Source organism: Chionomys nivalis, chromosome 9 (assembly GCF_950005125.1).
Source record: "Chionomys nivalis chromosome 9, mChiNiv1.1, whole genome shotgun sequence".
Taxonomy (NCBI): domain Eukaryota; kingdom Metazoa; phylum Chordata; class Mammalia; order Rodentia; family Cricetidae; genus Chionomys; species Chionomys nivalis.
Window position 1 is genome coordinate 61,982,313 of NC_080094.1, and position 13,765 is coordinate 61,996,077.

The following is a 13,765-nucleotide window of genomic DNA, read 5'->3' on the forward strand; positions in this document are numbered from 1 at the left end:
TACCTCCGGAGTTCTGGGATTAAAGGCATGCACCACCATAACCAGCCCACTTCCAAACTTTATTTTAAACTTATTTATTCCATGTGTCTGAATGCTTTGCCTGCATACATGTGTGTGTACCACATGCAGGGGTGGCTCCTGCAGAGGCTGGAAGAGTGCACTGGATCACCTGGATCTGTAGTTACAGATGGTTGTCAACAACCATGTGGGTGCTGGGAACTGAGCCCTTGTCTTCAGCAAGTGCTCTTAGCCACTGACCCATCTTGCTAGCCCCCATTACCCAATTCTTAAAGCATACCTGAAGACTAGAAGAACATTATTTAGAAACAAAAGCTAGTGACCTAATTATCTTGTTCGGAGGCTTACAGGAAGAACAGACAGCTGCAAATTCCCTGTCCCACCAGAATGAGTATGACCTCGAACAAACCATATGTCTTCCCATGTCCTCTGGAAATAAGAATATAGATGCTGCCAGCCAGGGCTAAAGACTCAAGGCAGGCAGTGCTGTCTGTACAAGTTGATGAGTTCTACAAAAGAGTGTATTTTATTGGAAGACTTGTAAAATTAAAATTCCCACACTCCTGAAGCAGAGGTAGCAGATCTCTGTGAGTTCAAGGCCAACTTGGTCTACCAAATGAGTTCTAAGACAGCTAGAACAGTTACACAGAGAAACTCATCTTGAAACCCTCCCCCCCAAAAATACAAATACATTTGAACAATTTAAAGAATAATTATTAAGCCAAGGTAACCATCATCCAGGCAAACGGAGCACAACCAACATCACAGGAGTGGCCAGGCCTACACATCTGATGTATGCCTCTCCCTAACCACTACCTCTCCTCTCCTTCCTAAATAACACAGTTAACTTTGTCTTGTGTCTGATCCTTTGAGATACAGTCTCAATGTGTAGCCTAATGAGGTGACCCTCCACCTCAGCCTTCCAGGCACCGGATCACAGGTGAACACCAGCTCAGCTGGGTCCCATGTTTAAACAGAACCACACTGAGGTCTCCTACAGGTGTGCGATGTTTCTTTTGCACAACAGGATGTCTGAGAGACTCACTCATACCTCTGAGCATTCTTTTCACTATTAGTAGATATGCTTCCACTTGAGAGCCCCTGAGCAATCATCTATGAACATTCATGCACATTCACTAGAATTCTCTAGAGATTCCTCAAAGTTGGAAGTGTTGGATCCTTAACTTCCCTGGGTAACAGTAAACAACGCTCCAGGGTGGATCTGTCAACACAAGTGAACACCAAATGGGGGAGAAAGAAAGTTCCTCCTCGATTACCAATCCGCAAAGTTAACTGTTATACATGGAAATAAATTCTAAGTAGAGATGATCCATTAGCATTCTTCCCTCAAAGCCTTTGAACTTGCTGTCTTTGCCTGGAGGACTCTTGTAGGTATATCCACAATGCTTCCTCCCTCAGCTTCCTCGGAACTTTAGTCAAATGTTACCTTCTCAGTAAGATCTTCTCTGGCCACTCTATAAAACTGCAACAGCCATTCCCCACTGATTCCTACCCCCAAGCAACTGCCATAATTTAATGTGTGTGTGTATGTATGTATGTATGTATATACATATATATATATATATATACACACAGTACAAAAATCAGAATCACTGTATGGAGCAGGGAATGTGTGTCGGAGGGTGTTCTTCCAATGTTACAATTAGAGAATGAAATATAATTCAGCAGGAAATCAGCATGCATGAAAAGGCAGGGCGGCTCTTCCCAGTGTCGTGCTGCAGAGGGAAGCCAATAAACCAGTAGCAGAGGAAGGGAAACAGAAGAGCACAGCAAAGACATGTCAACTGCAATCTCCCAAGACAGAGATAATCAAACCTCGAAGAAATCAGTAAGCAGACTACCACCAAAAAATAACAGAGGATTCAGCCATGTGCCTTGCTCTAAATTATGTAAATAAAATGCTAAAAGAAATAACCAAAATCATAAGCCAAAGAACATGCCTGCTGGGCTAGACTAGAATTTTAATTGAATTCAAACATTTATGCAGTATCTCTTATTGCCAGATACTCTTCAAATAATTAACTATACAACTGATTGCATTAAACCCACATGCAGAATAGAAGTTAATTTAATTGCATTATTTCAGTTTTCTCCTCCAAGATCTTTTAGCCAAATAGCTGATAAGAATTAACTAGCCAGCTACATTTTTACTGTTTCCTTCCTCCTACCTTGAATAAAAAGTGTTCATAAATTATAATTGGCTGAAGTGCAGGTAAGAAGATGGAAGCACTCAGTTGACCAACACAATTACTTAGGGTTTGAGGTCTTGAGTAGTTAGAGTGGAATGCGTTTCAAATCCACAGCTAAAGGGGCTGTGCTATGAGCAACATCAGTTCACAGCACCAGACTGAATCTTGTGCTTCTGGCTTACAATTTAATACCCTTGCAACTTTTCCTACTCAGAATAGGTTCATCAATTATTATTCTTAGTTTAGCGCAGGCATTGGAACTTCTAGGCAAGGGCCAGCAAGAGAACTTGGTGTGTAAAGATGCTTGCTGCCAAGTCAGACAACTAAGTTCTATGTCTGAGACCCACAGAGTAGAATGAGAAAACCAGGTCCTGCAGGTTGTCCTCTGACCTCTGCATGCATATCACGGCACAAGTATACACACCCACATACACACTCACACATACACTATAATATTTTAAAGCAATTTCAAAAGAAACAAATGTCTATGCAGTCTTCCCGGCAAGCAGCCAGCACACACTAGAACTCATACCTGCAGAGCTCAGGAGGACACTGAAGTCTGTCCCCCGCTGGGATTCTCCACTTTCATCACTGACTTCTTTTTCGGTATCTTGATATCGATCCCAGTTAGAGACAATCTTCCTTCTAGAAAAATTTCCTTGCTCATCGTTCTCTTCTCCATGGATCTCTGAATCACTGTCATCTTCCCCCTGCAATCAATAGAGACAAATCAATAGTCAGACAGTGGGATCCTGACCTTAGGAGTCTCTACAGTAAAGTAAGGAAAATAACAGAATATAGGTGTAATGCTAAAAACTGAATTTGTAAATGAGGATCCTAAGCAATATTTCCAAAGAACCTCAGTATATCAGAGCATTATCTCAGGGTGACTTTCTAATGAGTATGAAAAGGAAATCGGTACATTCTGCCTGACCTAGCCCCACTTAAAATGACTGTTTCATCTACTTGAAATAACTGAGGCTATAGGATGGGTAAGACTGTAGGACCAGAACCTGGCAAGATGACTCAAGATAACCGCACTTGATGCACAAGCCTGAGTACCATCCCTGACGCCCATATGAAGAAGAAAGGAGAGATTAACTCAGGAAAGTTGTCCTCTGACCTCTGCATGTGTACTATGGCACATGGTATACATTACACATACACACACACATTAATAATAAATAATTTTGATTATTTCAAAATAGAAATCAGCTCTCCCTGGAAATTTACAGATATTTGCAAATGTACCTCACAAATATGTTTTAATGGGAACTCAACTCAGAGACATTCTTGAGTGTTTCTAGTCATGGGCATTAAAAGGAAGCATGCAGAGAACAACAGATTGTAAGAAATCCTACAGTATACTTAGAAACGACCGCTTAATTGTTTCAAGAAATAAATTGCAAGCCATCGAGAAGGATCAGTGGGTTCAAATAGTGCATGGAAAGGAATGGCGGCCAGAAATAAACTACTTACATGACCATTGCTGAGCTGGGGTGGTGAGTAGTGGGAATTCAGTGTACAGTTAGTCCATATGTTGTAGATTTGAAACTTTCCATAATAAAAAGTGTTGCTCTGGGGCTGGAGAGATGGCTCAGAGGTTAAGAGCACTCGCTGCTCTTCCAGAGGTCCTGAGTTCAATTCCCAGCAACCACATGGTGGCTCACAACCATCTGTACTGAGACCTGGTACCCTCCTTTGGCGTGTGGGCATACATCGAGGCAGAATGTTGTATACATAATAAATAAATCTTAAAAAATAAATAAATAAAATTTTTTAAAAAAGTGTTGCCCTTTATAGGACACATGCATGTAGAATCTAAATACATAGTTCAAAGCAGAGTCCAAAAGATTATAATATCCTTAGTAAGCAAGTAAAACTAGAGAAATATATCCAAGCCAACCAGCAGTTAGCTTTATACAGCAGTTAAATATGAGTTTAAAAACCCAATTAGCTAGGTGTGGTGGCACATATTTATAATTCCAACATCACCGTGAATTAGAGGCAGCCTAGGCTACAGAGTAAGACCTGTAGGGAGGCGATGGCTTTGCGGGAATAAAGTCAGAGTGTGGTTCCAGGTAGGCCACCATGCTCCACTGGATGGCCCCACTACCAGGAGTATATGGTCAGCACAAATTGTACTCAACAGATTATTAAAGAGTAGGGGACGAGAACAAGGAGGTGAAGAGGATTTGGAAGGAGTCAAGGTCAAAATCGAGGCGTGAACATAATCAAAATGTATTATATGAAATTCTCGAAGAATTAATTAAAATAATTTTTAAAAATAACACTTTACTAACACAGAAACAGGACATTTGCCTTGTAGAAAATGATAAAGACAAAAACTAAGATAAATTTTAAAACCCACATTTGAGCTATTGGTGTTTTATACACAAGGCCGTACAGTAGAAAAACTACTTCTCATCACCGAGAGAGCACCACAGCACACATAGACCCAATCCTTTCTTCTGTTATACTTACACATTTTGTTAAGTAAGCATGGTCTAACTTTCCATTTCAATACATTTCATTTCCTATAGCACACATACTATTTGAAAGCTTGGTTCAGTTCTGTTTCTGAGAGAATCTAACTATGCAGTCCAGGTTCTTCTCAGATTCTGAAGCTTCAGGCTTCAGTTTCCCAAGTTCAAGGTTACAGGTATGTGCCACCACACCCAGGCCATCCTCCTGAGTATTGAGGTTACAGGTATGTGCCACCACACCCAGGCCACACAGACTACTTCTAGCCCCATCACTCCAAGACAAATTCCTTTATTGCTTGTTTCTTCTAGCAAGTCCCCAATGCTTTCTGCTCACTATCCTACGTCACTGAAAGCCAGCACAAGCTCTCTTTGCAGTGTGTCCGTTTATTGACAAGGCCAGAACAGGGAGCATACGGAAAGTCTATCTTCTGTCCAGCTTCATCTCTGTTTTTCTTAAATTTCTTGTAGATTTGTTTTTAGTTTCCAGTGTTACCTAAATGCTCAGTCAAATATGTCTTGACAATAATGTACCATACACAGTCCCTGGGCAGTATTATATCACAATCAAATATGTCTTGGCTACTATGTGCCATACATGGTCCCCTAGACAGTGTTATATCACATCAGTTGACAGACAAAGGGAAACCCCAGCACAACTAACAAGATGACTGCAGAAGGGTCGAATGACCGGCCTAATCCACTCATGGTATAGATTTGTCCCTATGTCTATCCAGGACATTGCTTTAGTGTTACTCTGGCCCTCGTAAATCTGAGTTTCCCATCAATCATTCACCCAACAAATTTTACATTAATCAATAATTCTCACCTAAATGAAACTGCAAAACTTTCCTAAAAGGATGGACTAAATGGCCTTTCATGATCTCTTTCAGTCATCAAATATCATAAGCTTCGTTACAAAAGCAAGAAAATGGTCATTTATATTAAAATCTAGAGATTACAAATGCAACCTCAAGCCTCAAGGCTGACATCTCCATAAAATTCTGAATACCCGAAGACGCTGGCTGATTAAAGTTATTTAGTGAGTTAATTCCGCCACGTAAGTCAACTAATACCTGGGGCTGATGAGAATGGGGGCGAGAACTCGAGCTGAAAGTGTTAGCAGGCTTTACTGTGGGAAAACCCAATATTCTTTTGTTGTCCCACTGGATAAAACTCAGAGAAGCTTCTCCAGTTAGCCTGAGATCTCCGAGCAGCTAAAGCACATGGCAAACTGTGAGCCTGGGAAGATAATAATCCTGATGTAAGACACAACTGTGGCTGGGAACACCTGAGAGGATGTTTCTGCAGGAAAACAAACACGGAAATAAAAGCCGGGAGACCTGGAGAGAACCAAGGGCCCTGATGGTATCATCATTCAGTATCAGTCACTGAGAGACCCGGAGAGAACCAAGGGCCCTGATGGTATCATCATTCAGTATCAGTCACTGAGAGACCTGGAGAGAACCAAGGGCCCTGATGGTATCATCATTCAGTATCAGTCACTCAGTGTTCAAAGCAGGCTGGCCTCCTGCAGATAAACAACTCTCTAATCTCAAATTAGAAGTGTCACCAAACTAGGATCTCATTGCTCCTACTCAAATGTGAGGGCCAGAGGAACACCCACCAGAGGAGAGTAGAAAGAAGAAATAAAGCATAGGAGACATTTGCCTCGTTATACAGACATGGACACAGAACGTGGCAATACTGAAAAATGCAGTATTCCATAAACAAGGCGTTGCTTTTTTCTTGACATCATTTCAAAGCCACACTGGTAATTTCCACAGTAATGCTTTATACCTGAAAGCCCATCATGGGTTGCAGTGTTCATAAAGCAACAGAAATCCAGTTAGGTTACTTACCATCAGAGTACTGCTGTGCTATCATCCTGCCCAGTGACAACGCAAACCACAAGAAAATTTGGAACACACAGAGGGCCTCAACTGAAACAAGTACTGTTTTACTTCTAATAGGCAGGGGTCAGTTTGACTTGAAGATGAAGATTAAGGAAGTCCTTCAATAGATAACTACTCAGGGTGGACAATCTAAAATTCTCCATCAGCTCATTGTGGGTCACACCTTTAATCCCAGCAACTCAGGAACAGAAAGGACCAGTCAGTGTTCCACTAAGAGGGAAGAGTGTGGCAACACTTTTATTCTCAGAACAGTAGGGTGAGCAACTCTTTGTCCACTGACACACAAACACCAACAGGAGACCAGGATGTGGCCAAGGTCTCTGCCACTTTAGAACAAAGCTCACTAGTTTCCCGACGTCTGGCAGCATACCCCTCTTTTCTACCTGAGATCCACCCTGAATTATCTTTAGGGTTCACGTTTCCAATGACAGTCTCAAGACAATTTAGACCCCTAATATGCATCCCCAAATGTTTCCAGTCATCACCCATTACCCAGGCCAGGGGACACTTCTATGTTTTAAGATAATTGTTGCAGCAGCACCCTACTTCCTGAAATAAAAATCTGTTTGGAGAGACTGGAGAGATGGCTCATCAATTAAGAGCACTTGCTGTTCTTCCGGAGGATCTGGTTCCTAGGACCCAGATTTGGCCCCCAGTACCAGTAGGCAGCTCATTACCACCAGTAAACTCCAGTTCAGGGAATTCAAGGTCCTCTTGTGGCTCTGTGAGAAGCTGCACATGTGTGTATGGTACATACACTCCAGCATACACACGTATTCATAAAATAATAAATAAATATTTAAGAAGAAAATCCACTTGGAGCCAAGCCAAGCAGCAGTAGTGCGTGTCTGTAATAGCAGGGCTTGAGAGGCTGAGCTAGCCAGCCCTGGATACAGAGTAAGAAACCTTGCAAAAACAAACAGCAAGGCCTAGTGCTAGGCTTCTGTTATCTGTCTCAAAATTAAAAGGAAAAAGAGTTTAGGGTGTAGGTTAGTGACAGAGCATTTCCCTAGCATGTGAGAGACCTAAGTATAATACCGGGACCAAGAAGGAGGAGGAGGAGGAAACCTGTGACTCTCTTGCTAAACACTAGTGTCTTTGTGGGCTTGTATGGGTTGCAGCAGGAATAAAGCTTGCAATAAACATTTAGAATTCCTTCCTCTGGTAATGGCTTTGTTCTTAAACTGCTATGGTGTGGTGCGGTGTGGAGTGGTAGTACACACTTAGGAGGCCAGGGCAAGAGCTCAATGCCAACCTAGACAACATGGGAAACGCACATCTCAATAATAATAAAATAGTATAAGGTTTGTTTCTTTTTCATACTCAGAGTTCTAACCACAGCTTTTCTAGTCTCTTGCTATCAAGGTATTGGCTAAACTTTTCCCTCCTTAACTAAATCCACCTCCTCCCCAAATCCATCACTCAATCCATCTGTTAACAATTTGCCAGCTGTTATGCCCAAGTTGAGACCCGCAGAGAGGCCACCACCAGAATCTAGTCGAGTCCAGAATGCAAAAGCAAGGTTTATTTTTGCATCAAAAATTCAAACCAGCTAGCTGGGAGCTCAAAGCCTCTACCCATGAAGCAGTGCAGTGAGGAGAGCTCCCACTCCCCATTTGGGGGTGACATATATATTACTCAAGGGGGCTGGTTTTGCCAGACACAGTTGTAGACTACCTCTGTACACCCTCTTCTCCCATATGCGGCTACTTCTGCTTCTGTGCATGCCCCCTTGCCTCCCCCCCAGCAGTCACTCCTGCTTCTGTCTAGACCTGGGTGTCGACAGGTGGCTAGCTGCTAGGAACATTTCGTGGTTTATACTTTTGAAGAGGTTCCTATCTTCAAGATGTTGTGAATTTATTGAACCCAGTCCTTAACCAGCTCCTGATCAAGCAAAGTTTCTTAAATTCCCCCGTGTCCTTACACAGCAGCCTTAAAGGGGTGCTCATATATCTCCAGAGAGATGAAGCAAAGCAAAGCGACCCTGCCAAATGCCATTCATCCATCCTGATCCAAGAAAGCTGAGCAGCTCCCCAAAGGAAGTGTCATCTCATCAGCTCCTCTGAAGGGTCTATTACTTAAGACTCTTCACTAATGTCCCTGGTGCCATGTAGCTGTCAGTTCTGATAAGATGCCAGTTACCAAGGTAAGTGGCTTCAGGAAGCCTACATGTCTAAAACTTTTAAAAATCCAGTTCCCTGGCAACACTTGCAAAACAAGGATCATGATACCTTCTTGCAGTTCTTGTCTGTGTTAATACACTTCAGCCAATGCACAAAATAGCTTCAATAGTCTTTATTGTTGAGACAGGGCCTCACTGGGTAACAGAGAATGACTTCAAACTCCAAATCCTCTGCCCCAGGCTTCCCAGGTGCTAGGGTTACAGACAAACACTGCCATGCAAGGTTTAGATTCTGATTCTGATTCTGATTCTGATTCTGATTATTCCTCTTCTTCTTCTTCTTCTTCTTCTTCTTCTTCTTCTTCTTCTTCTTCTTCTTCTTCTTCTTCTTCTTCTTCTTCTTCTCCTCCTCCTCCTCCTCCTCCTCCTCCTCCTCCTCCTCCTCCTCCTTCTCCTTCTTCTTCTTCTTTTTGACAGAACTGGGGTTGAACCTAAGGCATCCCTCATGCTAGCTACATGCCATAGCTGAGCTGTACCTACTACCTTTTGTTATTTTTTATTTTGAGGCAGGCAGGATCTCACTGATGTAGGTGGGTCTTCTTTCTATGTGTTGCTTTCATTGGTTAATTAATAAAGAAACTGCTTGACCTGATAGGTCAGAACATAGGTGGGTGGAGTAGACAGAACAGAATGTTGGGAAGAAGAAAGCAGAGTCAGTCAGATGCCATGCTACTCCTACCCAAGACGGATGGTGGTTAGAATCTTCCCAGTAAGCCACCACTTCGTGATGGTACACAGATTATTAGAAATGGGTTAATCAAGATGTGAGAGTTAGCCAGTAAGAGGCTAGAGCTAATGGGCCAAGCAGTGTCTAAATGAATACAATTTGTGTGTTGTTATTTCGGGTGTAAAGCTAGCCGTGTGGGAGCCGGGAGGGACAAAAAGCAGGCCTGCTCGCCTCATCACTACATCTCACTAAGATGCCCATGCAAGCCTTGAACTTGAGATTCTCTGGACTAAGTCCCCAGAGTAGGTACGATTACCAGCCAGCATCCCCAGGTTTGGGTGTATTAATTCTTTCAATGCTTTTGATTGAAGTTTTACTAGTGGGTAATGTGGTAGAGTTGAGACAAAGTCTTGCTGTGTAGCCTAGGCTCGCCTCAAACTTAGCAGCAAGTCTCCTGAGAGCTGGGATTATGAGTATATGCCACCACGACCAGCTTCCTTTTCTATTTTGAAGGGAGCCTTTCCTACTAGTGGCTTTACAAGTTTCCTCTATAATATAAATCCAGGGAGGAAAAATGGAAATTAGACTGAAACAATACTGTTTCTTTTAGAACATCCATTTTCCATTGAATTATCTGGGCTTTAAAAATAAAACAAGGTGCAGGGAGGGACTTTCCAAGGTCTTATAGGCAGAAACAGAATGAAAATATCTTGAAGTGCAGATATGTCTCTTCACTGAGCAAAATTTTACTGTGAAAAAAAATAACTTTCTCTGCATGTGGTCACCCATGCCTATAACCCCAACACTCAAAAGGATAAGGCGAATCATTTCAAGTCCAAGGTCAAGTTGGGATGCACAGTAAATTCAAGGCTAACCTAGGGCTACAGAATGAGACTGAAATGAAAAAGAAAAGAATGTAAAATATCTCAGTATCTAAAGGCCTTGGGAAGGTTCTTATGATTACTGATAGAGAAGACAGAGACTAACTGTCTAGAGCCAGAAACTGAACAATGCTGGAAAACTGAACTCAGTCCGATGTACGCTTGGCAAGCTACATCCCCAAATCAGACATCTTTCCAAACTCATTTTCATTCAATGATCTTGTTTAACTTCAGTGAAGCCCTTAGAGAGTAGACAGGATCTTCAATATAATCAATTACATGAGTACAGAAAAGTCTATTTGAAATAGATCCTACTCCCACTCCAAAACTTACCAACCACACAAATGAACAGATCTCGGACTCAAACACTTGATGCATCCCAGCAATCACTGAAACAGCCAAGTTCCAAGTCACATCAGACAAAAACAAAAGTCAACTGTTGGGGAAAAAAAAATCCTTTTGAATGTTGGGTTATAGGCATGGGGGGAAGGGAGGGAAAGAGGGAGGGAAGAAAGGGAGGAGAGAAGAAGAGAGAAGAAGGGAAGGAGGGAAGAAGACAGATAGGCAGGCAGACAAAACAAATGTAAGCTACGGCTCACTCTGCCTATTCTTGCTAAAGTTTGACTCCACCTTGTGCTAAGGTCCCCTCTCCTCACACCACCTAAGGGCTCAGAGTGAGCTACCATTCTTGCTGTCCTTCCCTGGCACCCGAGTGTCTTCACGATGTGTCCACCACATCATTTGAGCCCTTGATCAAATTATAATCATATTCTCCTCGAGGCAAAAGGCTTTAGGTATAACTACTACATCAAATTTCACAAAACTCAAACACAGTATCTACATAACATTTCCCCTCCTCTTGCTAAGGACTAAGCTGCTGCTCTTGCTCATGCCGGCTCTTACCGAGCCCTGCCACACAACCCTTCAGCTGTCTTGTTAGACCAAGGGCAAACCCAATCTAACCAGCAAAGACTGTTTGATTTGCCATTTCACACAAAAGAAAAAGCAGATCTGGCAGAATTCTTGTGTTCCAAGGGTGACAGTCATTTACCCATGCTGACCACACAAGGAAGAAGGAGCTACTGTACCGACTGTGTGAAAAGTCTCTGTGTAAGGGCTCTTCCCAGCCTGTGAAGCTCCTCTTGAATTTGTCCTCCTTTTCATTCTCCTTTGGTGGCTGGTGAAAGAAACACATGTCTGTTCTGTTTTGAGGGCTAGCTGCGTTTGTTTCATGTCAAAATCATTTCTTCCGCGAGAGCATTTACACATGGCACTAACGAGAGTGGGAAGGAAAGAAAGAACTCACAGAGCTCTTAGAAGTGGTTCCCGAGGTCGGGAGAAACCAAGCAGCAACTGCTGCAGTTATATAGCGAGCTCAGGCACAAGTAATTTCTAAGTAGAAGGAAAGGCGCTGTGTGTGTAAAGGCAAATGCACAAGGGATTCTTCAAACTCCTTTTGCTACACAGTGCATGGCATTTGGTAGGTGCCAGCCTGACACACCCCTCTGATTAAACTGATCCTTAACTGCATGGTACCATGGCAATACATTAGAAAACCTTCTTCTCTTCCTGTCCCTACTGGAGCAAAAACTAAAAATAAAATAAAATAAGAAAAGGCACGTTTCTGTGGATTTCAGGAGACCATTTCTCCTACAGCAGGACAAAGTCCTGCAATCTACCTCCCCCTTCTGCAGCTCTTCCTAAGTGTGACCTTTAGGAAGCTCTTCCAACACTAGGAAGGGAAATCTTTTAATTAAAAGAAAGGGCAGCTAAGATGCTGGGGAAAGGAGAAAGCTTCCACCTTACATTAGAGAAAGGTGGATTTTCTCAAAGCTCCTGATCCAGCAGGACAAAATGCAAATCCCAGGATCAGTGTGGTGGGGAGGTAAGGCAAGCCAAAGGCCTGGAAGCTGCGCCACAGTACAGTATGCCTTGGTAGCCTAGTGCAGGAGTCAGCAGTGCTAGCCAGCACTGTGGCCTTATTTTTGGCAGATTATTGACCTCTGCTTACAGAAATCCAAAGTAACATTTAATTCCACAATCCCTAGATCCCCACTGAAAATGTCTAAATACTCTTTAGGGAGAAAGTACAAATTAAATTCTGATGTCGTTTTCTTCTTTCTAACTATGAAGCCGCTGAACTTAAATTGCATCCTAAACTCTCAAGAGAAATGTCCTAATTTGCTCTATCTGTTGCTATGACAAAGATCATGACCAAAAGCAACTAAAGGAGGAAAGAACTTGCTTGGTTTACACATCCTGATCACTGTCCGTCACTGAAGGAGGCTGAGGCAGGAGCCAAAGGGAGCATGGGGGAGCCCTGCTTACTGACTTGCTGACTTTCCATGGCCCTGGCTTGCACAGCCTACTTTTTTATACAGTCCAGGGCCACCCGCCTAGAGTGGTGACACACAGTGGGCTGGACCCTCCCACATCAGTCATTAAAAAAATGTGGAGCTAGAGAGGTGGCTCAGTAGGTAAGAGCACTGACTCTTCTCCCAGAGAACCAGGGCTCAATTCCCAGCACCCATGTGTCCGATATCCATGGCAAAACACCAATGCACATTAAATAAATAAATAAATAAATAAATAAATAAATAAATAAATAAATAAATAAATAAAAATAAACTTGAAAAAAAAAAGAAAAGAACATGTACCGCAGACTTGCCTACAGGCCAACCTAATGGAAGCAATTTCTCAACGGAGGCTCCCTCTTCCCTGGTGATTCCTGCTTGTGTCAAGTTAGGGGAAAGAAAAAGAAAAAGGAAAAAAAAACTCAGCACAAGGAAAAAAGCTAAAAAAGCCAAGAGGAGTTAAGTTTCGGCAGAACAAAAACTAATGGTTCTCCTGCTTCGGCCTTCTGAGCGCCAGGATTACAGGCATTTGCCACCCGTCATACCCAGATAGATTTGTTCTTTAACATGAATGGAGGACTGGAGAGATGGCTCAGCAGTAAAGAGGGTTTAGAGTGTGTAATGCTTTTGCAGAGTACCTGAGTTTGGCTCCCAACACACAAGTCAGAAAGCTCACATCCCATAACTCTAGCCCTAGGGGATCCAATACCCTCTTCTGGTCCCCATGGACATCAGCACACACTTGCCATATACTCAAACACAGACAAATAAATAAAAAATAATAATGAAATAGATGTGTTTTTAAGGATACGATAGTTGGGTAAAATGGGAGTTATAGGTGGCTGTGGCACCAAAAAAAGTCACGACACATGTAAATTCTATGTCTACCATCCCGAAGACTGCACACTAAATAAAAATCAACCTATCAGAAGATCCTAAAAACCCAAACAAAATTAACAACTCCCGAGTTTGCTACTTCATGTGTATTCTGTGGATATAAGTTCTACTTTGATTCTGGGCCCCAATATACATTAATACATAAAGTTACACTAAC

General features: G+C 42.5%; 2 protein-coding genes across 2 annotated transcripts in view; one reads left to right on the forward strand and one right to left on the reverse strand.

Annotated features, from left to right (window-relative positions):
* Positions 1-13,765, reverse strand: part of Aven (apoptosis and caspase activation inhibitor) — a 129,917-nt gene that overhangs the window by 108,775 nt on the left and 7,377 nt on the right. The window contains exon 2 of the mRNA XM_057780391.1: positions 2,761-2,938. Within this exon, the coding sequence (XP_057636374.1) occupies positions 2,761-2,938 (178 nt within the window). The remainder of the gene's footprint in view (positions 1-2,760; positions 2,939-13,765) is intronic.
* Positions 1-13,765, forward strand: part of Chrm5 (cholinergic receptor muscarinic 5) — a 57,871-nt gene that overhangs the window by 21,685 nt on the left and 22,421 nt on the right. The window lies entirely within an intron of this gene.